General features: G+C 36.2%; 1 protein-coding gene across 9 annotated transcripts in view; it reads left to right on the forward strand.

Annotated features, from left to right (window-relative positions):
* Nucleotides 1–4,933: 4,933 nt before the first annotated feature.
* Nucleotides 4,934–27,771, forward strand: part of LOC106683701 (carnitine O-acetyltransferase) — a 48,969-nt gene continuing 26,131 nt past the window's right edge. For 2 of the 9 annotated variants that reach the window (XM_067051788.1, XM_067051791.1), the window contains exons 1-12: nucleotides 4,935–5,056; nucleotides 7,644–7,822; nucleotides 7,906–8,074; nucleotides 10,910–11,045; nucleotides 16,151–16,323; nucleotides 16,403–16,722; nucleotides 16,791–16,966; nucleotides 17,072–17,172; nucleotides 20,865–20,978; nucleotides 21,048–21,170; nucleotides 27,163–27,361; nucleotides 27,435–27,572. In XM_067051788.1, coding sequence (XP_066907889.1) covers nucleotides 7,941–8,074; nucleotides 10,910–11,045; nucleotides 16,151–16,323; nucleotides 16,403–16,722; nucleotides 16,791–16,966; nucleotides 17,072–17,172; nucleotides 20,865–20,978; nucleotides 21,048–21,170; nucleotides 27,163–27,361; nucleotides 27,435–27,572 — 1,614 coding nt within the window. In that variant the 5' untranslated portion in view covers nucleotides 4,935–5,056; nucleotides 7,644–7,822; nucleotides 7,906–7,940. Of the gene's footprint in view, nucleotides 5,057–5,144; nucleotides 5,469–5,590; nucleotides 5,817–7,643; nucleotides 7,823–7,905; nucleotides 8,075–10,909; nucleotides 11,046–16,150; nucleotides 16,324–16,402; nucleotides 16,723–16,790; nucleotides 16,967–17,071; nucleotides 17,173–20,864; nucleotides 20,979–21,047; nucleotides 21,171–27,162; nucleotides 27,362–27,434; nucleotides 27,573–27,771 lie in introns of those variants that run through there. The other 7 variants (XM_067051789.1, XM_067051790.1, XM_067051796.1 and 4 more) reach the window with 7 other exon arrangements.

Raw genomic sequence — 27,771 nt, forward strand, 5'->3', positions numbered from 1 at the left:
ACTAATAAAACTATATAACTAAAACTATAAAACTAAATACTAAAAATACTATTTAAAATTATTTACAGCGTAATTATATTATGGCGTTAACACATATAATAAAAAAAAAAAAAGAAAAGTTAGATTTTTTCTTTATATAACTTGAAAATAAAATTAATAATTTTAACCTTCATTTATCTATATATGGCGTATACAGTAAGGGGATAGTATTGCGATTATGGAAAATTTTGAACTTAAGTTTTCAATTAAAACGCACGTTTGTTTACAGGCTTCCTGAGTTGAGAGTTTGTAAAATAATGTGTCTATGTGAAAAACCTTGCTCAAAAATAAAAAAATTGTATGAAACTGAAATTACCTTTTTATGGTAGGTGTATGTATCTCTTAGATGTTACAGTAAGGTTTTCGCTAAAATATACTTACCGGAAATGCCTTTAAGTTTATAGGCTGCTACATATTACCTATGTTGTGTTTCTTTCGAAATTTTCTAAAACACTTCCTCTAACGATTTAAATTAAACTCGTCAATTTACAATTTATTGGTTTTTAATTGTGGTACTATTGTGACTGGAATAGACAGATGGTTTTAATACCGAATTTCCATAACAGTTTACTACAAAGTTCCTTCGATTTTGTTCATTTGAATTAATCAACTCCTTCTCATTGTTAATAGAAAAAAAAGAATTTCTAAAAACAAACTATGAAAGAATTTGACACTTGTTGACATTGAAAGATCCAATTTTTTTAACTTAAGAATTATTTACATATTCATTTTTAATTTAGTAACTATTTGAATACAATGTTAAACTACAATTTACGTAGTTGTGGTTCTCAGATCTCAAATTACGAATCTTTTTTGGTTTTAAAATCAATAGAGGTTGAGTGACTGTACTATGTCTTCCAATCGATGTTCCTGACTTGAAATAAAAATATATTATGACGTATTACATGGTTTCAAATATTGTTTAAACATATGATTGCTTTGCTTGTATAGTGGTGCATCTGACAAACTACAAAGTTTTGATTTTATTTAGAATTGGACGTACACAAAAGATAGTACCGGAATCTGCGGCTACTCTCTTTACTGAGGTCGTCCTAGATACTTTCCTAAAGCTATTAGAGTTGCCACAGATAAGCTCCAATTTACAGTACAATCTATGGAATACCTCAAATACAAAAAAAAGTTTTTTGTCAGATGTGCCACTATACAAGAAAAGTGATAAGTGAGGATTGTATCATCAAATGAATAAAGTTTTTGGCACTGGTATTATGATCGGGTAATTAAGTAATAAGAAACATTGGAATAACGTGTTAAAGGGTGTGAAAAGGGATTAAGAATAAAATTAGTCAGGATGTATTGAGAACAATAAATAAAAAAGAATTTAATCAAAAAAAAAGAAAGCGTCTACAGAAATAACCCTTCCCTACACACTCATTCGTTATAAAAAATAGGGTGTTATTGCATATCTCCTTAAACATATTAGTGGGTCATGACTGAAGTTGTTTGCTATAAATAATGAAACTTGGTATAGTTCTCTGGTGCCTTTCATTCATTATACCCTACAGATGGTTGCAAGTAAATTCCGTCTGCTTCCTTGAATGTAATCGTACAAAAAGCTCTTTCCATCGGTATGTGTAAACATTAAAAAGCATATTAACTTTTTTTTTTCGGAAGAGTCTTGAGTTTCTTTCAGATCTGTAAGGCGCCCGAATTCTATACCAAGTTTATATTATTGCGGGCAACTTCAGTAATGATCCACTATTATGTTTAAGGAGATATGCAATAACACCTTGTCTTAAAACGAATAAGTTTCGATATTTGTACCCGATTTCCGGGTATTTTTCACTTTCAGGGGATTCAGATATTTCGAGTAAAATGGCTTTAGGTTATATGTAGAGCGCTTGTGCGTCAACTAATAATATGTTTTGTTAATCATTAGAGACTTTTTCTATTAGTAACAAGTTATCACTTTTTCTTAGATTTTAGAAGATAGGTACCTTTTGTGGCCCAGGATATATATATTTTTAGGCCTGGGGTGAATTTGTTTTTGGGGCCCAGGATGGATTCATTTTTAAAGGCTCAGGCCAGATATAATTTTATATTTTTGGATAGTTATACAAGAATATTGTTTTCCCGCCTGTCGTCATTACAGTTGGTAAGGTTGATATTTTGCTACAATTCACTGTCAAGGCGCATAAATATGTTAGTTAAACGTGACATTTAACGAGACTGTTAGTGCACTGACATTACTTTTGTTGTAATAAGTTCTAAGAAAATATAAAGACAAATTATGAAAAGTTTTTTTTTTCTTGACCTTTATTTTATTCTTATTTCCCTTATTTTCGTCTTATAGTGTGTCAGTACACTATATAATTATACAGTTATAATTATATTTTTCTTTTAACTAATTTTTTATTTGTTATTATTTCTGTTTTCATTTTGTCTGATATTTTTTGCAATTGTTTTTTATTTATACTTTTTACTGTAGATTTTTTTTTTTTAATTTTGCTCATTTTTATATAAACTTTCACACATTGTAAATCATTTTCAACCATAACTTAGTTTACTTTTATTTCAGGTTATCTATTCTCTTACTTTGTTTCATTATTTTAGTTGTTTGTATCTTTTTTAGCCCTGATGAAGCCCTGTAAAGTGGGGCGAAACGTTGGCTCGCAATATTTTTTTACAATTGTATTATTCTTACCACACCGGTCAATCAACGATCTTCCAATAAATTAAATAAATATTTAACTTCCAATTGTTAGATATCTACAGACAACTTCATCTTAACAATACACTTTGTAATGGTTATTACGTCCTTTAAACATTTAATGTCCAATTTTCATCAAAGGCCTGCTCAGATTGGTTATAAAATATTAAGATTGTTACGAATCATCATAAATTAATGAAAGCAACAGTCACTGGCTACATTATATCAAAATAAACTTCACCAATACATTGAATATATATATACACATTTCTCTTATACCAGCTATATTCACATACAAATTACCCACCTTCTAACTCAATTTGAAGGAGTAGTAGATGTGTGCAGAACATCATAAACGCAAAATAAATTCGGATATGACACTGTTTTGATTGAAATTCAAGCCAACTTTGAGAATGAGATCTAGCTGGTATTATTGACCATTTAATTGTCCATTGACATTTCGAGTCTAATCAAAATCGCTAAAGCCGTTTTTGAAAAGTGAGAAGATGAAAAATCTACTGTATGGTGTCCTAACTCATGTATTGGCATCAATGTTCCTGGCGTGAACCCATCTGTAGGGACATTGCAAATCGATTTTTTTTTCTTTACCCTTTTTGATTCATTGAAAAATAAACAAAAAGTTTTTTTCATAAAATAATAAATAAATATTAGTCTATTAACCCCACTCTTGCCCCCTCTGAGGGGAAATGAAAGTTTGTTAGCGATTACGGAGAATGAACTTATTCCACCGCAATTTTTAAGAAACGCATATTTCTATTTAAATGGCACAAAAAACAGATTAAAATATCAAGATGCATGATAAATAAATCAACCGGTTTTAGGTGCGAAGTTTATTCACAACGGATTATACACTTCTCTAATCCGTTGAGAAATATGTAGGATTGGAACAAGTGTATACGAGTATAGTTCAACGTTAGGGAAACGATAAGATGATAAAGAAATCCGATATTGAGTAAAGAAACTACGAGAAATCACTTCGTATTTAAGCGACTAATAGTAAAGATCTCTGCAGTAATAAGACAATGCTGTGATTTCATAATTTACCATTAGTAATTTCCAAACAATTTCTTTATCCTTCCTTTCATTTTATAATCATTATTTATTTATTTTTTTATAAAAATGGCAAAACGACCAAACACCAGTGAGTCCAGTGATGTAAGCAGTATTGAAAATGAGTTTCGGATTGACATTTATATAGAATATTATATTAATTATTAAATATTAACTTATATCATATATTAATTTACCTTGCTGTATAAAATTATAAGAAATAAAATTAGAGTTTTTTTTTTTGTTAATGTCTTCTTCAATGTCCACAAACCCATATAAACCAAATTTCATTACAATGCCATACTTGGTTCTATAGTTGTACTACATAATATCACGATTCCAGGGTGTCCGTTTTCACGAAATAGTGTCGCGAGTTGCTGGTAGGTATATCGAAGATGGGTTTGCCTGTGGGTAAAATAGATGCGTAGTCGCAAACGTTCTCCCACCCCTTTGGTCTGAGGACTGTTCCAACAACCAGTTCAGACTGTTGGGAACTGAATAGTACGTGTTTTTCCCTCCCAAATCCTGTACTGCGCATACTCCATCCAGTTCTGGATAGTCAGAAGTGGTTGTTGGAACAGACCAATTCAGTTGACTGGACTTCCTCATCTTTCCTCGACGTATTTCTACAACTTTACAAATAGAAATTCCAGGTATCATTGTTTTCAAAACTATTATTCATTAATATCACAATAGTATAACTTAAGTGAAGTAATCTGGTTAGAGGGAAAACGATCCATTCTCAAACCAAAAACGTAATTATGAACGCATTTAAAATCATGAAAACAGAGGCTGAGAAAGGTCCACCCCATGTTTTATCTGTTATGAAAAGAGTTTCCCAGGCTACTGGTGTCTTGAAACACACTTTGAAAAACATTATAAAAGAGGATGAAGTTGTAGAGAGGGGTGATAAACCTTGTTTTAAAACTCCAACTTAGTTATTATTGACAGCTTTGATAAAAAATTCATTCGTAGACTGCTGTTTAATTTTCATATAAATGACAAAAAAAAAAACTACCATATTTGAGGAACATTTTACAAAAAATAAGGAAAATGCAGAAATTAATTTCAGTTGAAATAAAGACACATTACATAAAGTAATGTTGACGAGAGTCAAAGAGTTAAACATACTCAACAATGTTACACTTACAAACTTCTTAATAAGTGCAACGTTTATGAACTCAGCATATGTGGTTGTCATGACAACAGTACGTGCGCGCGCAAATGGAACAGTTTTTTTTGCTTCAGCTTAATATTAAGATGTCTTTAATCCATTAGGTATGTTATTTATTAAACTATATTATATATATTATATCGAGCACTGTTCCATGAGTGATGGTAAGGCAAATTTTTGGGTGTTTCTGTGCCAACCATAAGCTTATTTTATTTTATTTCAAGCAAGTGACATAATAATTGTTATAATGGATAATATTTAGTTAGCGGTTAAAAAAAAAACAGTTTTATATGTAACTAGAGAACCTTTCTGAAAATGTCCCTGCAGATAAAGTCAAAAACAACCGGTTATAAGATAAGAAACCAGGATGTCTCTTGACACATCACACAACTCTTAAGTGTTTTTACAAAACAGATGTTGTAATTTGTTGTTATACATAGTGTATATTTTGATGTTTTTAAAAAAATCAGAATATTTACAGTAATAACTTGAATAAGGAGTAATGGAAGGCTAAAGGTAAAAATTATTAACTATATTTAGTTAATAATAATCTAGGAACTGATATATCTTTTAAGCCTTTTCAGAATGCCTCAGGATTTGTTATATCAAATGCTCTTTCAACGTAAAAGAGTCCTAATGTGGACTCATGTGTCAATCTCAAATTTTTCTAGCAGAGAAACATGTTGATGATAGACTGAAGGGGATCAAGTGGTAGCACCGGTGGTACCACCTTTTCAGGATTTTAAAAAAGATTAAGGTTATAAGGCTGACAGGATTTAACAACATTATAGTTCTCCTTACTAACCTCAGGAATGAAAGCCATTAGTGATTTTCTCCATGACTCTGATATACACCCTTATACAGGTGACGCTATAAGCATTACTCCAATAAAAGACAATAGACTATTAAGTTCTGGTTTGATAATACATGGAAGAAGTACGACGGTATTGGGGGGCCTTATATCTTCCTTTCCACCCACTTTCATGACCTTTCACGTAACGATACGAATCCGCTCAAACCCAATCTTCTTCAGTACTAGCATGTCTGTAGGAGTCCATAATTGAAGGATTCTCTAAATTGATATTCTTACACCCTGGAAAATGTCTTCTCCTTCTAGAGTGGTCTCCACTAGGTAGGACCAAGTATCCTTTGTCAAGTGCATTTATGCTGCTTGAGGTATGTAGGTGTTATATCTAATATCTCGCTTCTTGCTGTTGTTACGAAGATAGCTTCACTACTCCTGTCAAGTATTTCTAAATCTATGTGTTAAATATAAAAAAGGTCACGATTGTTAGCATTCGTTGCAAATGTGATTTATGCTTTCATTGGGAGAATGTTTACCTTTTTGTTGAAATAAAGTTATTGTTTGCTTCTCGTTATATTTCCTTAATCTGAGATTGTTTTCCTACACTTGTCTTTTCAACTTCGATGAACATATCCCATCCTCATCGCCATATTTTTTTTTCTTAACAGCGAATAGTATAAGTTAAAAACGCAAGTGTAGAAAAACAATCTTCGATTAAGAAAATTCAACGACACACACTACCTTAATTCCACTGACAAGGTTATCTTTGTTTCCAATGATAACGTGATAACCACATATGCATCGATTGCCAACAATCGATACCACTTTTATATTCAACATAATACTACATTTTGGATACCATAAAGTCCAACAAGGCTTCATATCACTCACTAATGTCTGTGTTTCAAAACACACTAGTTAGTGAGTATTGATATCTCTGCCAATTCAGAGTTGTAAATACTCTCTTGAGTAGCGTGGAAGTATGTTCAAATATTGATAATTGGATCCAAATTATGGGGAACAAGAAGTATCCGATTATAATTTTAATTTTATTTATTCAAAACTTGATTGTCAGAGCCAAGGAGGTTATGTCTCTCATGCTCCACTCAGAGAGAGGAAGTATTTGTTGGTCTTTAAAGACCGAGATAAACGAGTTGTCTTCAGATAAACGCAGATGGATGATTTTCCTTGAGTTCCACCTAGTCCGTTAATCTTTCCCCTGAAACAATAAGGTTATTGTATTAAAATGAAATTGGATTAGACCACCGAGAGTAATTCGAAGTTTTTATCTATCTTGACCATGGCAGATTCCATTATCCTGAGGTAATGTAGAAAGGATTGGGATCCATTGACCTCTGCCTTTCCAGGTATCCTCCTCCTGGACCCTGGCGGATCGGGTCTTGTTGGTAGTGCCATTCCGACAGTAAATCTGACCAGTTCGTAACAGATACTCCATCCTTATTCTTCTAACCTGGCAATGATGCTGATTGGCTCCCTTAATATAGTCCTCAAGAGCTAAGTTAGATGGTAGGGTTAGTGTTTCTAAAAATCGGGAGAGAAAAAAAAAATTCATTTTACGTTTTTTCAAAACCTCTTTTTAGTTATGTTTGGCCCACCAATTATGTAATATTTCCAAGATAAATTGCTTGTGCTACCTTCCATTAAAAAATACCATATTTTGAAGATTCAAATTTGTTATTTGTGTTTTTTTATAAAACTAGTTTTATGGATTAAAAGATTGAATCATTAATTTATTCTATACCTATTTTTCAGCTTTAATATTTAACACTGTCTCTTTTTTTTTATTTAACTGCGACTTTTTTTTTATTTAACTTATTAACATGTGTTATAATATCCTACAATCTTTATTTGTATTATGTTTCCAGATAATTCCTGTTCTTCTAATAATGGTTGTTTAGAATGTTTATAGTTTGGTTAATGATATGTGTTCTACTTGTTAATAGTATCAGTGCTATTTGTGTATTTCATAAATTGAGAAAACAATTCAGGAGTGATCACATTACTCTTCCATTTGGGCATAAACAAGACAAAATATGTTTTGAATGTGAGTAAAAAAGTCTATAAAAGTCGTTGAATATTATCAAGAAAAATTTCATTCATTATTTTAATGTACGCTGATTTTCATAGGTCAGGAAAAGTTTTCGAAGAACTGATATAAGCCTATGGGTAGCTCACATTTTTTAAAGAAACTTAGCTGCACTCTACATAAAAAAAAAGTTTTCATCTCAAAGAAATTTTCCTCTCTGCCTTGCTTTCCAGTTCCACCACTCCTAGATACCCTAAAGAAATTTCTCACGTGAGTTAACTGCTTACCGAAATCATCCTATTAATACTATAGTCAACCAGTTAGGATAAGCGATATACTGTGTTCTATGTACACTATGTTCTTCACAATAAATAATTAATAAATGAATTGTATATGTTATAATGTTTATATTTTTATAAAATTTGTTTTTATTTAAACTATAAATTCCAGCTTATTTTTTTTTTCGTACCCTTCATTAAAATAAATTAGTACATCATTCATATAAAATACATGAAACTTATTAGTAAAAGCATGTGTAATAAGTTTCATGTGTTGCTTTGTTTTTATTTGATTGCTATGGAAACATTACATAATACACATCTGTATACAAAATTTTATTTATTTAATATTAGTACAAAATAAACTTTAGAATCATATATATTTAAAATAATTTTCAGAAAAGTTCGAAATATTTTACTATAAGAGAAAGCATCTGTAATTTACACTAGAAGTGCAATTTCGACATAAAATAAAATAATTAATCAATATAATCTTAATTTAATTTAATAATAATAACAGAATATATTTATTTAATATTTGGCTGTAGAGTCACTTGTTGTTCACAGCTGGCTAGGATGGCTTCTAGTAATTCCTCACAAATTATGTTCCTCTTCACAAGTAGATTAAATTAGCATTAAATATTGTTTTGGAAGAATATAGTTGAACGTATGAAGTAGATTGGAGGAAGATAGTCCGGGTGGCGGTCAACTCAAGTTATGCTTCGTACTATCATCAGACAGCCCTAACAAAGCCCTGCAGAGTGGGGCGAAACGTTGGTTAACAATAAAGTTATCTTTTACTATTTTGCCTTAAATTTGTATTCTGCAAGATGTATGGCATGATTTTGGAAAAGTGATTGTGGGAAAGATGGAAAGCATGTCTGGGTTACATTTTTATACGTGTATAATTGTTCTTTGCTGTACAAACACTGTTGGGGTGAGGGGTTTTTCGTAAATGAAAATATACCAACCTGTGCACAAGAGTAAAAAAAACCCTAATTGCTGATTCGATCTTAATAATAGGATGGAGGACCATAAAATAAAAACCCCAAAGAACCAAATTGATATTGAAAATAAAGTAATATAAGAAGATATGCTTTTCAGTTGACACACAAATTTAATAGTATTAAATGTCAACAAATAAAATGAAATAAACTATAACCTCCTATCATTACAAAAATATGTGTGTTATAAAAACAACAAAATACTTATGCAAACCAAAAGGACCTTTTCCCTAATTACAGAAATAATAATAAACAAGGGAAACAGAAAATAAAGATGCTTAAATATGAAAAATTTTAATCTTCTATAATTATAGAATAAACAGAAACAAAAAAGATAATATTATTAACTCTCTAATATTATATAATGAATAGAAAACAAAATACTCATGATTTGATATATTAGCAAAACCTTTTGCTTAGAGGTTATTTTTGGATACACCTTCACAATAGGATGTATAGTTTTTGTTTTGTTTTTTATATTATTATAATGAAGTGACGTTTTTGGTTTATTGTTTTAATCTGACGAATGTAGATATCCCACCTTGGACATTTTGTTTGTTATTAGTTTATATAAATTATCTTTAACTCATCATTTTTGTAAAATTACTGCAATTATTTATTTATTTAATTTATTTTTCAGGCTAACTCTGTACGAGGTTTTTGTACTGTTTATGTACCCCATAATAAATAAATTATTAGAATTATTATTAGAATCGGAGTCTAAACAGTGGCAGTGAGTCGGTGGGTGGTTGAAAGCACCAGAAACCTACAAATCTGGTGCATCATAAAATATTCTTTAGGCTCAAAAATAATGGCTGAGGGGGCCGGTGGGGAATCGAGTCCCCGTTTAGTGGGTGAAGGTTTACAATTTAACAAATGTAATTCCTCAAAAAACATGAAGTAACCTGCCTGGGAGTCCCCATCAGCTTGTCTCGATGTTTAACAGTTCATTTTCATAAACCAACAGCACCCATATACAATGAAAGCCCACCTCATGAAGTGCTTTAACCAACTAACTGTTAACAGCTGTTTTAATTACAAAAATAAAAACATATGATTGAAATGTCGACTGTGACATAGTGACATGATACAAACATGTGGAGAATCTACCCACTGATAGAACTCCAATAACATTTCTAGAGGAGAAGATCTTGAGGCCATCTTCTTTTCAGACGCCTAGGAGGATTATTAGGTAATGAAGGAAAAGCCAGGTTAGAAACAAGTGAATTTGGGTGGTTGAGAAGTTTGTTATGGAAGGAACGGTATCTGAATCTGGCCAAATCGGCATCATATGGAACATTGAGGTCCTGATGGATGACTTGATTTGTGACAAAGTAAGGAGCATTAAGGATTTTACGAAGGATTTTGGACTGTAAGGATTGGATTCTGGAGGAATTTGATGGTTTAGTGGAGCCGATGGGACTTCTTAAAGTTCAAAAAAGACTGGAACATATTCTCAAAGAAAAAATTGCCATTAAACGTGGGCGTATCCAAGTTATACACAGGTCCGTGCCCCCGGTGCACCAACCACCAGTTTTTATTAATTTATTTCTTGTCTCAAGAATGTCCTAACAACATAGTCCTCACAAATAAATATGGTTATGCCTTGGTAAACTTAGACATGTTCCCGAATCTCCAGCTCAATCATAATGTGATTTATTAACTTGTAAATCCCATATTTTATGGGCCGTTTAGCCATTGGTAAAAATAAAAACTAAGATATTTTGTAAATACGTTTAAAAAAATTAAAATTAATCTTAATAAAATTTATTAATAACAAATGGCACTTCAAAGAGAAATTAATGTTACCTTGAATTTTTAAGATCAACTAAACCATTTTTATCATCAGAAGAATACTGCTGTTCAGAAGAAATACTAAAATGTTTTGGAGCTCCTGGTGGAGAGGGCGAATTTCTTCAATGCTTAATTTTAGAACGAGCAGAAAAAATGGATAATTGGGTAAATAATACTCGGTTTAGAGAAATTTTTATTTTTTATGATGTTAAATGTACACTTTAGAGAAATGTGTGAACACAAATATACTTAAACTCTAACAAGTGAAAACTCTCGCGTTAGATACGATACTTCTCCTTCTCCATAGATCCTTCCCATTCTAATTTTATATTAGGGATAATATTAGTAAAGCATATTCCCTACCACAGGCTTGTACCCTTTAGCACGCCATTGCCTCCTACTCTGTCAATCGGATTGACAGTAAATTTCTACTTTCTAAGTATTGGCTAGTACGCCACTATTCGTAAGCAATCTTATAAAAAACTTGTTTATGATCCCTAAACATCAGCAGATCCGTCCAGCAATTCTGATTCATCTCGAACTTGATGGCCCAATAAGGAGTATGCTGAAATTCGATTATCATATCATATCGATAGCACTAAAATAAAATAGAAGCGTTTTATTAAAAAATAATCTAACACTGGGATAGTTGCTAATTTACCCTTTCATTAACTTTGAATACAATACCGCAACAATGGATAAATAACAGAACTGCAGGCCTATACATTTAAAGGGGTAAAACTGGTTATACTTACACTTAGGTAAGACATTCATGTGAAAACAATCGAAACATAACGCACTTTATAGCCTATGCTGAGTCCCCTATTTTAATTCAGTGCTCAATAGTAGTTTCAAGATATTGAACACTGAATGAAAAATTAGCAAAATTTTTAGGATTTTCTTCAGTAAAATAACATCCGTTGGCATGCAACTTAAATAGTTCAGTACTTACTACCCAAGGACATTTAATTTAGCAGTTAACGCCATAATATATAATTACCTTGTAAATAGTATTTGAGTTTTATTAGTATTTAATTTAGTTACATTTATTTTTATTTAGATTTAGTTATTTGATAAGAAAAATGTGTAATTATATTTGTGTATTATAATGAGTAATAGAGACAGTTCCTAGGGGCTGATGATTGTTGCTAAGGCATCACCTAGTAACGGACCGACCATCTTAGTTTTTTTTTATGGCAGTTCCGGCTAATTAGTGGCCGTGGTAGCGTCTTTAGGCAGCCCTGTCTGCGTTTGGTTGATGTTATTTTATTAAACATTTTTTGAATGTTTTAGTCGTCATTACAGTTCAAAACCAGACCTTTTCTGTGTTTCGACTTTAATATGTGTTCCGGCTAATTAGTGGCGGTGGTAGCGTCTAAGCAGCCCTGTCTGCCCTTATAATTTAATATTTTGGACATTTTAAGTGAGTTAAACACCATTACAGTTCGGAACCAGACCACTTCTGTGTGTCGACTTTAATATGAGTTCCGGATAATTAGTGGCCAGGAACGTGTGGAACCAGCCCTGTCTGCGTTCATTTCGTCGGCTCGCCTAAAACCTTAATGCGACTGTTGGATATTTGGACCATCAATGAGCCACTATATCAACTCTGGACCATTGCAGCGGTTTATTTAGCTACCAGAACTGGGACCTACACATATCGGCAGCACTCTTCCTCTAACCTATCGGAGTAGAGCAGCTCGCGTCGACTAGTATTTATTTTATATATATTAATTTGTTTATTTGTAAATTAGTTTATTTTATTTTCGTTTTCATAATTTATCGAACTATTTTATTTTTATCTGAAAGGCCATTTTATTTTTATTTGTATATTTTGTTTATGTTAGTTTTTCAAATGTTTAAATTGAACCAAATAAATGTTTAATCCGAGCCAGTTTGTTTTTTTGTTCATTTTAAAGCCTTCCAACAAAAAGACATAGTCGATTTGAGGTGGCTTTAACAGTACCTTTCGTATAGTTTAGGAAAAAAGTGAATCATTTTCTAACAGAAATGCACAATAGCTATTGTAAAAATACGACATTCAGAAAAAACAACGAATTTTTGTATGGAAGTGTACAAAAACAAAAGCGGAATCTTTTAGTGCAAAGTTTAAGGTGCTAAACTTTAGTCCCTTCTAGTCTGAGTCTGATCCAATGGAAGCCTGGATAGTCCGCTTTATCCTCTGCCAGTACCGCCGCCGTAGCGCCTGCAAGGTTTCACTAAGCCCCCTTTGATTGGTCTTGCCTTGATGGTACGCGTGCGTCATAGAGATCATCAGAGGCCGCTTAAAAAGCCTTCCGTGTGTAGTTCCAATTTTAAGGAGTACGGGACAGAATATCCTTAGAATAAGGGAGGGACTTAGACAACGTCAGAATCCGGGAAGAAATGAAAATTCTGGAGGTGGTATGGCATTTCAACATGCCGGGGCATCCGAAAGTTCGAGGAGGAATCGAACGACGAGATCAATTATGGTGATCCATTTAAATTCTCTCCATGTGAATGTATCGATCTACATATCGTTAAGTGGTGCATCTGCGGTAGGTGTCTCCTGTAGTCCCATTTTGGTGGGTTTCGGTTATGTTTCTTGAGTAGACAAACTTCACAATTTCCTACAACCTCCGTGATTGTCTTCTTCATCTCCTACCAAAAGTACTTTCTCTTTAACGCTAGCAGGGTCTCCGGGATTCCACGGTGATTTGTCTTTCCCTGGTGATATGCTATAGTCACCTCTTTTTGCCGTTTGTCTTCTTAAAGGGTTTCCACCATTTGCTTGCAGCGGATGAACCTTCTATCGATCCCTATTTGTTCGCTGTGCCGTAACCGCTTGATCTTCTCCCAAATGGTTTCATTCCCAACGTACAGGTAACACCTTTCTCTCGGTTTCGAAACATTATTCAATGATCTACAGATCTAGTCATTTTTCACGCCTGGCTGCAACAAATCGTAGTGATATTGCTCCTCCCAAACTTGCTACACTCAACTTTGAGTAATCCAGTGCTTTTTGTCTTCCATACAATCTGTCGCCACTTGTCATTGATATGTCCTCAAGTTCCTCCATATCTACTGATCTTCCTTCCTCCGAGCTCTCGTTGGACGAAGATTCCTCTCTATTATCTTCCTCCACCAAATTCTGTTCTTCTTCTTCTCTTGGTGTCCACTCCCGCAGGAATTACCTAGACGATTCTCCGGCCTCCTGTTCTACTGCATTTGCTATAATTTCTCGAGACAACCAATCAACTACTACATTTTCTTTGCCTGGTTTTTATGTTATTTCCATATTGTACTGCCGCAATAACTCCTTCCAATGTGTAATCCTGGCCAAAGACTCCTTCAACTTTCCCACCCATTGCAGATTTATAATTTCTTCCGAATACATAGGGGCTAAAGAGGTCAACACTGTATCTGGTCTCCGTCTCTGTCAGGCGCCAACTGGCATACGCCACTGGGCGATCTCCTTCTTCACTCTCCTGAGACAACACCGTGCTTGTGCGTACTTCCTCGCATCTGTAGTGATAGTGAATTGCAGGGTGAAGTCTGGGAAAGGAAGCACCGGCTCCTGCTGAAGCTTCTCCATGCACTGCCTGATATTGTTTTCCACCATCAGAGTGATGATTACCTTTCTTGAGTAGATTGTTGAGTGGAACGAGGTACTCGGCCATTTCTGGTACAAATCTCCGGTAATAATTCAAAGTTTCCAGAAACCTCCGCACTCCCTTCACATTTCTAGTCACTGCCATCTTCTGTATTTCTGCGACTTTATCCGCGTCGGGTTTAACTCCTTCCCTGGAAATCGTGTGGCCCAAAAAACTTATTTGTTCCTGTCCCAACATCTCTGGATTACGCTGTGTAAATGTTGCACATGTTCATCTTCGTTCTGACTGAACACTAGGAGATCATCCATATAAATCCGGCATACTGATTCGTCTATTTCCCTCAAAAACTCGTCCATCAGGCGTTGGAAGGGTATAGGATCATTTTTGAGGCCAAACATGCCAAAGAGGCATGTCTTACGTTGAACCTTTGGGTGCATTTTGATTCGATGATATCCGGCCTTCAATTCTAATGTGCTGAATACCGTCATTCCGCTCAGCCTGTCCAAAATGTCTTCAAATCTAGGGATCGAATAATTTCCGTCTATGGTATTCTCGTTCAGCTTTCTGTAATCTATCTCCACTCTGTACTTTTTAGTAGTTTCACTTGACGCGCTCTTCTTTTTAACAGCCCTCAATGGACTATTGTATGGGGATGTACTATCAATAATTATTCTCTGGTGTTTTAAACTTTTGAGCTCTTCCATTCACCACATCCTGTGAAGTAGCCCCTGCGGGTATCTCCTCTCTTTCACACATGTAACCTTATCTTCTTTTAGTATGATCTCGTGGACTGTCCTCCCGGTTGCCCCTAGCATGTCTCCTTTAAAAAAAAATATCTTCATATTCCCTCTTAAGCTTCTGTCTCCAGTCCTAACCCTGATTGATTGCTCCAACCCGTGCGGCCTTGGTTTTTCTTTGTCGATGACATTTGTACATTTTACCCTCAACTTAATTCTCCAATTTCCCTTGATATTCTTAACCTGAGCACCCATCTTCCCTAGCAGGTCCACACCCCACAATCACTTTGTATTCCCTCGGCATGCTCCCAACGATATGTACCGGCAAGTTCTCTCTACTAAATCCCCACTGGGTCAAACCTATCTCTACCCCCCCTCTACCACACAAGGGTCACCCAGGGTGATTAATTTACATTGACATTTCTGGATCTGGTGTGTCCTCTCTCCACTACACAGTTTTTCTAGGGCTTCTCGGCCATGATGGTGTTGGAACTGCCGGTGTCCTCTAGGCACCTCACTCCTGCTATCTCCATTATAGGCAGGCCGCCGCTCTTTTCCCTCACATTATAATTCAGTAGTGTGCGGTTGCCCCTCTGCCGACATCCCCTTCAGATGTCTCGCGTCTTCCTCCCTCCATTTATTTATTTATTCTTATTTATTTATTTATTTATTTACCATTTATCTCTGTTATCTTGTTTCCATCCTGCTGTTTCCACTCTGTCCCCTTGACTTACTCTATGTATGTAAATTTATGCAATAAATCTAGTACATTAAATCGTATAGTAAAATTGAAGAATATTCCTTAATTTTTATATTCAAGAATATCCTATAAATTTGAAAAATTAAATCTTATAGCTAATATTAGGAATATTCATTAATAACCTTAATACATAGAGTTATGAAACATATCTCTGCTCAAACTTACATTCATACAATGTAGTTGACAGATTGGTGGCAAAAACATGCATACTTTGACAACAGAAATCCATTGATCCTTAATACAATAACTGGATTAAGTTTTCCTGTTCAAAGATACAAAACTGAAAAAGAATTTCTAGAATGTGCCTCAAAAATAGCTGCAGGTGCTCTTCAGTTCAAAAAACTAGTGGATGAGTAAATTTCAATTTAAACAAATGTAACATGGTAGTGAATTGTCACAGAGCTTATTTTTATTTATTTTATTTTTTTTTAGAAACAAAATTCCTCAAGAATGTATTGGTGACCAGCCATTAGACATGAGTCAGTACAAGACAATTTTTGGAACATGCAGAGTACCTCATGATACAAGTGATTACCTTGTTTTTAATTCTAAATCAGATCATATAACTGTTGCTTATAAAAATAACTTCTACAAGGTAACAGTAAAAGAAGGTTTGGCATGGCAAAACCATTCTGCAATATTTGAACAGTTAAAACAAATTGTAACAGAAAAAAATGAGGGTCCTCCAGTAGGATTGCTAACCAGTGAGTGCCGAGACACTTGGTATAATGCCTACAATGAGTTAACAAAAAGTATGTGAGTAATACAAAATTAACAGATAAAAAATGTAAAAAAAAAAACAAATGTAAATTTTTTTTAGATCATTTCAATTGCGAGTCAATAAAAGTCATTGAAGAATCTCTTTTTTTAATTTGTTTGGATACTTCCTCAGCTCCCAAAAAGATAAACATCCCAACATCAACTATTGCTCATTGCATTCACGGGAGTGGGCCCAATCACAGCGGTTCCAATCGTTGGTTTGATAAAACATTACAGGTCTGTAAATACATTATTCTATTCCACATCTAACCAAGTTCTGCATTATTTCCTATAAAAATACGATTGTTTCTATGCACAATAATATTTAATAATAATATTTAGTTCATAGTAGGAAAAAATGGAGAAGTAGGACTGGCGTACGAGGGAAGTCCAGCGGAAATTCAAGTAATCCTCATGGTCATGAATTTTATAAATAGATACATGTAGGTAAATGCAATATTTATCTTTAAATAGTATGTTGATATTATTATATACTTACTACACTACTATATTATAGATCGATTTATCTTAAACAGTCGAATTTCATGGAACAATAGTATAGCCAAAATATAACTGATAAACACAAAAATTACTTTCTGAGATACTGCTGTGTAGATGAGATTTATTTAATACTTTAATTAGATAATACTTATTGCCATTGGGTCTGGCCTTCATCTTTTTTGGGATGAATCTATTGAATGATAATAGTTAAAAGGTGCTTATCGAGGTGATTGTGTTTTATCTGACTCCAATGATTACATTGTATACTCTTGACCAGAAGCCCTCAACAATGCGTGTTCAAGTTATAGATAAGGTAGTTGATTAGAAGCAGAATAGACAGGACAAGACTTTCGGGGAGACAGTCGTCAATTCTCTAATCATAGTAACCTTGTCCTACCGGGTAAAATTCCTGTAGGGACGAAGAAACTGCCGCTAGGTCATGCAGGAAGATATCTTCGTACTACTGGATTATATTCCTGTTAAACCGAAGGAGACTGGAATCTAGCCGCTGGGTCTTAGGCATGGAAAACAGACCGAGGAAGGGGTAGGTTTCAAACAAGAAGCTAGTGTTATAATGCCTTCCATATGATGAAATAAGAATTAAAAGTATACTGAACGTGTTACTTATTATTGTTACGCTTTTTTTTCAAAATTTCTACAAAATTTTAATAACATGTTTGTAAACAATATCTTTTCTCCTTTTACTATAGAACATCCACATTCTAAGGAGTCTTTTGGAGTATATTATTTTTGTAGTTCGTATTTATAAAAGTGAATATTGTGTTGGGGCACACATTATTTCTGAATTTAATAAACTTAAATCTAATAAAAACTTAATCCTTATACTACGTGACCTTACGTAGTGTGTTGCCACGCACCGCAGGGAGGGCAGGTGTTAACGTGTTGAATAACGCATTTGAACAGTACACTGCAGTGAATCGAATAATTTGGTGTGTCGTCGCTTGATGAACTCCGGCACAGCGGGTAATTCGAACAATTGATGCAGTTCTGGGTGCTCCTTTTTCCTCCATGATCTGTGCGTACGATTTTCTTCACCATCGAATCTTGAAAATTTTGAAGAAGGTGCTGGGTGCCATCTGATATGTGGGTAAACAATGGTGCCCCATATAGTAGTGCCGGCCTCAGGATACTTTTTGGTTTTTGTAAACCTCTCCCTACTGGAAAGAAAAACCAAAAATTTTATGATCTTTTATATGGTTGTATTTGAACCAAATATCTTCTAAAAACCCAAAGAACAAGAGAGTTTAATATAGACATTGACAAAAAAAGAATACGTAGTTAGGTGGTTTTGAAATGAGCTTAAGGAAATGTCATTCAATAACCAAGTTAGATTGGCTATTTTAAATTAATTAACTCAGTACTACGTTCCGAAACCTTTGAATGGTTGCTATTGAGGCGTTTCCAATCAAAACCCGCTCATTCCATATCTTTTTAACCTCAGGAATAGCTCATATCAAACTCATTCCCCTCTGAAATGAGGTAAGAAGATTTGCCGTCTGCATCAAATCCAGTTTATTTTATGCTCTTTTCCATCTCCCACAGTAACATTTCCGATGCACCTCGTTAACAACACAGCTATCTTCTCCATTTTGCTGTGATGCACGTTATTGTTTAGTATTCCTTTATTTGCGTTTGTGTACGTGTGCCTCTGCGTATTTTGTGCTAAATTTTCGGTTCCTACCTAAGGAGCTTAAACCAGAGGAGAAAAAGTTTGGTCACCAGGAAAAACCCAAAAGCTGACAAGGCAAAACTCATGAGATTAATCTGATCAGCTACGATTTGTTCATTCCTTTTTTGTATGTGATGCTGCTAAACTAATTACTTATTCGATCTCATCTTTAGTATTAGTCCACAATGTACAACCACGGATTTTGTTTTTGCTTGGTATGCGAGTCCAAGGATCAGTGAAGTCTATAATTGTTTATTCGAATTGGCTTAAATACCCCCCAAGTAAGGACAATTAGGTGTACCTATGTTGTTGAGGGTAGAACAACAATACCACTATGAGCTATTAGGGTTGTGGCTGTTGAAACTTGCACCATCCCATGTTCAAGAGTTGGAATTTTTTTCCGAATGCTGAGCCTTTCTTTTTTGTCCTCAGACCGCGTTTATAGAAGTATGGAAAAAGAAAAACAAAATTGTTCAACTTGAAGAATACGTATATAAGATATGGTATAATACGGTGATGGTATAATAATACTTTGAGCTCTTCTCAAAATAGGGAACAACAATTTTCCTGGCAAGCAAAGTTATGGATTAGAAAACAGTGGACGATCTTGTTCTGAAACCTGGAAAATGGCATTACAAGTCACTTCGGCGACCAATCTCTTTTCTTTGAAAAGTAATTTAACTAATGACGTCATTGTGAAGTTAACCCTACCACAACTCAGAGACTGGTTATAAAGCCATTTCAAAGAAGGAGATAAAGTTGAGTTAGCCACAGGTCAACCCTTCGCCGCAGGAGCAGTAGTGGTCCTCGTGGAAGATTCGGGATGTTGAACCATCTCTAAATAGACACTTTGGGGAAAGCCTCGAATATTACAAGTATGTGATAAAAAATAATAACGGAGACGGATATCAAGATGCTGAGCATAGTGACAATATTAGCTATATTTATTGCTTTCATTTTGAAATTTTACCTTGTTTGTAAGAACATACTAGTTTTAATCCATCTAAAATTCATTAAAAATCATGAAGAACATTGAGTTAATTTTAATGTTAAATTGAGACAATCGTAAGAAAGTTGTTTTATTTGTATAAGAATTCAATTTGTTAAAATATTGACTCCGGAAAAGTAACATATTTTTCATCCTCTCCAATAAACCAAGGCCAATTATCAATCGACATGTTCCTCTTCCAGAAGTTCTAAAAGTAAATCAGAGACGGCTCATCCTTAAGAATCCAATGCACTGCCTTATATCTTTTCCAACGTATAACGTACCTCAACTGACTGCTATTACACAGAAAAGGTTTATGTACCTATAATTTGTTAATGGTTCCCCAAAAACATATTTTTGAGAAAAATAGGTTATATTTATGGTTTTTATTGATAAAAATAAACAGTACTTTTACATAATAAAATAAATTTATTAAAAATTATAGACATTTGAGACTTTAAAAAAAATAATATTGTGAAATTAGGGCAATATTAGGAACATTCATGAGGCCCATCTCTTGCTAATTTTTTAGACCATTGCAATGAAATTCGTAGATCACATGGGGAACTTCATTGCTTTTCCTTTAGTTCGTGTACTGACAGCCCCATCGTATATTTTATATTGTATCTGAGTTTTTTTACGAATGTGCTTCCAAGTATATTGTTATCATGGTATGTAGCTGGTTACAAGATCTTAGAAAAAACAAAAGAAAATACAATACAAGAAACTGCATCTAGAAAAAAAAAGTATTTCTTGTCAATTATATCATTGTTGAACAATTACAGGATGTGGCGGACAACATACTATTTCAGATTTATTTATTTTAAGGAAATTAATATTTAAGAATAGACTGTTAGTGAAATCGATTTCAGGTTACTAATTATACCTATATGTTTTTCTCTAACAATATTATATTATTTTTTTAATAATAATTTATGTTACTAACAATGTTTTAGGGAAACTGCTAAGCCATCTCATATAACTTCGAACTTCAGACCAGAAAAACTTAAATTCGAAATAAATAAATATATTCAAGATCGAATTAAGGGAGCTTGTTGTAATTTCGAGAGGTTCGCTTTCTAAATTAAATAGAACTGTTTTAGTTATTGAGACCAATAACGCAATATTTTTTTTTTCAGGTTAATTGCTAACCAGGATCTTTACTGTTTCAAATTCAACCCCTACGGCATAGATTTCTTAAACAGTAACAGCATAAGTGCAGATAGTTATATACAAATGGCTATTCAATTAGCATATTACAGGTAACTCTTATGTATATCCATATTATGGGCCATTCTAAAAATTTAAGTAGATTTTTTTTTCCTTCAAGAAATGCTTCTTGATATTTTACGTGATATACGATTTTTGAAGTCTTATTCAAGGGAGTACCATATACGACTTAGGAGTGATAAAGCGAAATAAAATGCTTAACTACTGCATTAATTCTTGAAAAGAATATTTATTTAATTATGTTGAGTATTAACTTATCGAGCTACTGTAAATAGTCCTGGCACCCATCTAAGAGCTGAGGTACTCTACGTCAGAAGGCCTCGACAATGAATGTTCAATAATTAAGGTATGTTATATAGGAGGTAAATTGATGGGATCATCTCAGAAACATCTCTTCGTAATGTATTCGCTTAAGTTAAATATGGTTACGCTCGGAAAGGTTTAGAAAAGAATAGAGATCCAGAGAAGGGCAGAGTGAAATAATACTTCTCATTTTCAAAAATAGAGTTAAAATATTCTGATCCACTGTATATTACTGTTCATTGTCTCCTTAGAAGGAGAAGAGAAGAAGAATGCGCGTGAGGCGCATTTAAGTCGATTGTGCTAGTGATTTCTGAGCTTTAAAACACCACGAGAGTCGCAACATATAAAACGCTAACTTTTGGTGGATTAGAAGATTCTGTAGTGGCGCTATCTATGGGTAAGCAGATGAACTACCACCTACATCATTCTTTGGCAGAGAGCGCTGTTTACGCGTTGAGAGAGGAGAGAGTATTCTTCCGACATCCTTTTTCTTTTTTATTAATTTTTCTACGCTAACATATATATATATATATATATATATTTATAAGTTACGTTTCAGTTATGGTAGGGCAAGGCTTCAATAAAACCTTAATCCTAACTCACTATGTAAATAAGCACTGATAATGCATATAGGAGCACTACATAGAGAATAAAGACAGTATCATTCTAGTAAGCGTGCGTTATAATTCTGTTTCCTTTTTTTAGTCTTTCAGTCCAAGTGCTCGTAAGTGGACCCGGAAACTCTGTTCACTGATTGAAGATTTTTTTTTAACTGTTCTCCCATCAAGGATTTTTTTTCTCTCTCTTCCTCCGGCTTTCTTTTCTTTCATTTCTTAAATATATTCTTCTTACCAAGATGGTTAATGGTGATGTTCAACCACAACCACAGCCCGCAGTGAGGCCGCCAGTTCTACAGATCCCAGTGGCGCAACCGGCTCCTGGAGTTCCTTCAGCACCGGCTGTCTCGGCAGCGGTTCCGGTGCTACCCCCACACTAGAGACCACGCTCGCGGCTGCTCACGCCAATATGTTGGCTAAAATGAAAGTGAGAGCAGCAACCTCTCAGGATAAAAGCCATCTCAGTTCTGGAGCGGTTCTCAGGCGAAATCGGTGAATTAAATCACTTCATTAAAGGTGGAGATCGCATCATGGAGAGGTTGGCAGCCAAGTTCTCAGAGGAGCTGCTGGACAAGAATGACGCGATTTCCCTCAAGGCAGCACTCACATGCCGGATCAAGCGAAGTGTTTTGAACCGTATTCAGACAGACGAGGAAACAGCCAGTAGTGAAGGAAAGATTAAAGAAGGCCTATTGGGGAGGCAGATGGTCCCCAGAGGAAAACATTTTCTACATGCTGCGGGAGAGAAGAAAGCTCGGGCAGTCTAACGGACAGTATGCAGTCACGCTGTTAGGCCAGTTTAATCTGGTCACAGAAAATATGAGAGAGACTCTTAGAGCGGATGTAGTTAGTTGGAGGATGAATTTCATCGACTCCATAATGAAGGTGCAACTGGCAAAGGAGATAAGTAAAAGGGAAGGTTTACCCCTGGCCACACTTTGTGGAATGTGCTCAAGACATGATCGACGCGAGCGCTAGAGAGGAGGATGCAAGGATGGATGTCGATGATGGAGGATGGAACAGAGTACCGTACCACCGCACAAGAAATCCGTCAACATCATGGAAGAGAAGAGAACCCAGGGATAGTGGTAAAGATAGAGCTACGGGTAGGGAAAAGCGACCGAACCAGGGCAGAATTCGCAATGGAGGAGGGAAGGAAAATACCATGGATGACAGCAAATACCATGGATAAGACCCAATGCCCCCGCACTAGGTACTTTGTGTGCGGCAATTAAGGCCACCTAGCATGACAGTGCCCTTATACAGACGGACAGAGACGGGACCAGGAGAACCAATGGAAATAAATTTCCAGCGGATTTGGTGGAGAAGACTAGAGGACTATAGACCTAGAGAGACCTCTAGTGAAACTTCAGAAGCATCAGACGCCTCAGGAACAGAGGTGAAAGGAAGATGAGGACGTAGGAATAAACCGCCAACCAGCAGCTGGCGACGAGCATGCGAAAGAAGAAGATCCATACAAGAGAGTTGAGGAAGGTGCCAGGAGAGGGGCGACCGCACCCTAGATATTTACAATATCACAGGTTAGAGCAGCGGTCTGCCTATCATCAGAATGAGCGGCGTGAGATGCCTGGTCGACACTGGGAGTTCCCATACTGTCCTGAGCTGGAATCAGTGCCTGTGTGGAGTACCTGTACGCAGGAAGCTGTGTGGAGGAGAGAGAGAATTCCAGATAGATATTCAGGTATATCAATGTAGTTAATCACCCTGGGTGGGCCCTGTACAGTAGAGGGGGAGGCAGATATGGAATTAGGTAGTTGGGGGATAGAGGGAGAGACATTACGGGTTCAAAAGATGCCCCGCGAATATCAGGTCATTGTGAGGTGTGATCTGCTGGGAAAAGCTGGGGCGCGGATTAGGAACACCAAGGGTCTATGGCAAATTCGGTTAGGGAAGTGGAGGTATAGCTGTAAAGAACTTCGCCTAGAGGGGAGGAAAAGGAAAGGTACAATCCAGGGACGGAGAGTTGGAGACAGGAAATTAAGAGGGAATACTCAGCTATTTTCTTTAAAGAAGGAGACTTGTTGGGGGCGACAGGACAAACCATGCATGAAATCCCCTTGAAACAGGAGAAACTGACATAAAAGAAAGGCGGTACCCGCATGCGTTGAGGCAGCACATTCAAGAAGATAGGGTGATGATTGCTTATGGAAGCCTCATCGACAATACTGTGGACGATAAGTATCCCATACTTATCAGGATTAGAAGACATCCTGGATAGACTAGGTCTGGTGACATTTTTCAGTACCCCTGATTTGAAAGCCAAGTACCACCAAATCAAAATGCACCTGGACGACCAGCATAAAACGCCCTTTACATTTGAAAGGGGGCATTACGAATTCACAAGGATACCCTTCGGTCTGAAAAATGCCCCCATCCCATTTCAGTGGCTGATAGACGAGTTTTTGCGAGGAATCGATGAGTTCATGTGCTAGGTGTACATGGACGATCTTCTAGTGTTCAGCAAAACCGAGGAAGAGCATGTGTCCCACTTGCATGTAGTGTTCCTACAGGTTAGGAAATTCGGGTTGAAGTCAATAGTGGGACAATCCCAAATAAATTTTTTAGGGAACACTATTTCCAAACAGGGAGTCCAGCCTGATGCGAATAAGATACAAGCAATCCGGAAGATGGCGATACCAAAAGACGTGAAGGGAATAAGGTGGTTATTAGGCTCCCTAAATTATTACAGGCGTTTCGTACCTGCCATGGCGAAATACCTGGTACCTTTAAACAACCTACTGAAAAAGGGCAATAGGGTAGTCTTGACACCGGATATGGTCGAGAACATTAGGAAATACATGGAGACACTTCAGCGGGAACCGGTGGTCACATTCCTAGATCACTACGGACGCAAGGGAGTATGCGTTGGAGGCGGTTTATCTCTGTAGGGTGAGGGCGGAGAAAGACCTACACCTACGCTAGCCAACGACTGACCGACGCAGAAACGAGATATAGTGCTCTGGAGAGAGAACTGTTAGGAATCATTTGGGCTTTAGAACACTTTAGCCCCTATGTCTTTGGGAGAAGATTTCGGGTGCATACCGACCATAGGCCACTTCAGTGGGTCAAAGAAATCCTCGGCTAGAGTGACCCGCTGGACGGAGCTCCTCAGCCAATACAACATTGAAATCTAGTACAAGCCAGGAAAGGAGAATGTGATCTGCTGTCTCGGGCGATCACTATAAATGCAATAGAAGAGAAGCAACTACACACGTCTGGAGACGTACGCCAGTTTTTGAGAGAATGGACGCCGGAAGAGGAGGAAATGCAAATTACACCTGGGCGTGACCACGAAATGAATCCGGAGATGAATGTTCGACCGAGGGTAGACCGACAGAAATGGAGCAGATCGATGAAGTAATAAACGACGAAGCTCAACAAATCATCTGGAAGATCAGAACGTCGGGGTTGATATAGATGGATTTCGACATCAGGGGTCAGGGATGATCAAATTTGCCGGGCGCTTAATGATGCATCTAAGGCAGGGAGGACTTACCACTTATACGTAGGAAACGGAGATTCGGGTATGGGAGGAGATTCGGTGGCTCTGGATACGGCAACAAATAGGCGTGGACCGAACCTTCATTCGTTTCTCGACGATGGTGGAAACCCTCCGAGATGAGGAGGAACAGAAAGAGGTCACCCTGGCGTACCATCAGGGGAAGACTAATCACCGCGGCCTAAACGAGACCTATCAAGCTCTTCGTCGAAAGTACTTCTGGTGGAGGATGCGGAAAACTATTCAGGAAACCATAGGGAAATGCGACGTATGCCTGAGCACCAAGCATGATAGACACCCATCCAAGGCAACGCAAGAGGAAACGACCACCGCGAACACACCACTCGCAGACTTGCAGATCGACACCTTCACCTGGAGAGGGTACAAGTTGGTTAAGGTGTTCGATCTTTTCAGTAAAGCTGCTATGGCACACCTGATTCAAGAGAAATCAGCGTAGGCGGTGCTGGGAGCCCTGCGTGTATGGTTCCAGTTTTACGGATCTCGTCGGACGCAGGCCGGGAATTTGATAATGCCAACGTTAAGGAAGAAGTGAAGGCCCTTGAGGTTAAATGGCATCTGAACATGGTCATCCTAAAAGTAGGGGGGTATAGAGCGGCTCCACAGTACTCTAAGCGATCACCTGAGGGTTTACCAACCGGAAAAGAAACTGGAACCAGATGCAGCTATGGTGAGAGCGATACCGTTCACACGGTTACGGGTTTCTCTCCCGTCGAAACTCATTTTGGTCTCCAAGGGCGCACGCGAGGTTATAGAAACGCAGCGGTTGATGGTGAGGAAATTATCAGCAATGGCATGGCTCTCCGAAAAACATGGAGCAAGGTAAGGGAGAAGATAGAGAAGGGAAATTCCAAAGCGTGGCGCGCTATAGCGTTATAACGCTGGCTTACGGGACTTCGTGGGGACAATTGACATCGGGACCATTGTGTACCGCAGACTGAGCTCCAACAGGGGTAAGGAGCCTCAAAGATATGAGGGACCTTTCAGGGTGGTTACAATTAGAGACCATAATATTGTAACTATAGAGAGTGTTAAAGAACCCAAGAAACGAAGGACGATTCATGTAGAACAACTCAAGTTTCCCATGTCAGACAATCACTGAAATCTGGAGTCTCGAAATCACTGGTCTAAGTGCTCGTAAGTTATATATATAAAATACTTTTATTCGAAATTTACCACGGTCTACCGGCCAGGGATGTGCCCTCTTTGCATCTTCCATCTGTATCTTGTTATTTGGGTTTGTTTCTCTTTTCTTTTTTCTTCAAATTCTTATTTCTACTGCCTATAATGGGCATAAAATAGATGAGTTAATATGGATGGTCCATTTTAACTTAAATCAATGTAAAAAATGAGTTAGTACGGAAAACTAGCTAATTCAATTGAATAGGTTGATAAATAACTTACCCACGGAGATATTAATTCTGAAAACATTACTTTAGATGTATGATTTTAGGGGTTAAGTTGTTACCTAGCAGTATCTTTATTATAATTTTTATTATGTCGATATCTTCACAACCCCATGCCATTTTAAATCTATTACTTTTAATTATTCCTCCCATACAATAGATTGCACCTAACGATAACGCCGCAATTTCAATTAGTATCAATCAGACAATTCAAAGATGGGAGGAATGAAGTAATTCGTTGTTGCTCAGAAGAAACTACAAGGTTCGTATGTGCTATGGAATGTTCTACACTTTCACCGCAAAGCAAAGCAAATGCTCTTTACACAGCCATTAAATGTCACCAAGAATTAGTTAATGAGGTAACAAATTTATATATTTAAATTATTTACAGAAAACTGTATAGGTTTCTAAAGGGCATGTGTTTCTAATTAGGTAATGCAAGGAGAAGGGATAGATAATCACCTATTTGGGTTGCGTATGATAGCTTCCGAAAATAGACGCCAGGATCCTCAAATTTTTTGTACTCCAGCGTATCAAAAAACCAGCCAAATTAACCTGAATACATATCAGGTATGTAATAACTGAATTGGTCTTAGACTTTTAATTAAATTTTGACAAACTCACGAAATAAAGAACTATATTTCCTTTGTCTCTTCAATTTATTCGAAATATAAGAGTTTTCTGCTCATTTGTTTTCTGCTCTCTCTCTCTCTCTCTCTCTCTCTCTCTCTCTCTCTCTCTCTCTCTCTCTCTCTCTCTCTCTCTCTCT

Source organism: Halyomorpha halys, unplaced genomic scaffold (assembly GCF_000696795.3).
Source record: "Halyomorpha halys isolate HHAL.00 unplaced genomic scaffold, Hhal_1.1 Scaffold505.1, whole genome shotgun sequence".
Classification (NCBI taxonomy): domain Eukaryota; kingdom Metazoa; phylum Arthropoda; class Insecta; order Hemiptera; family Pentatomidae; genus Halyomorpha; species Halyomorpha halys.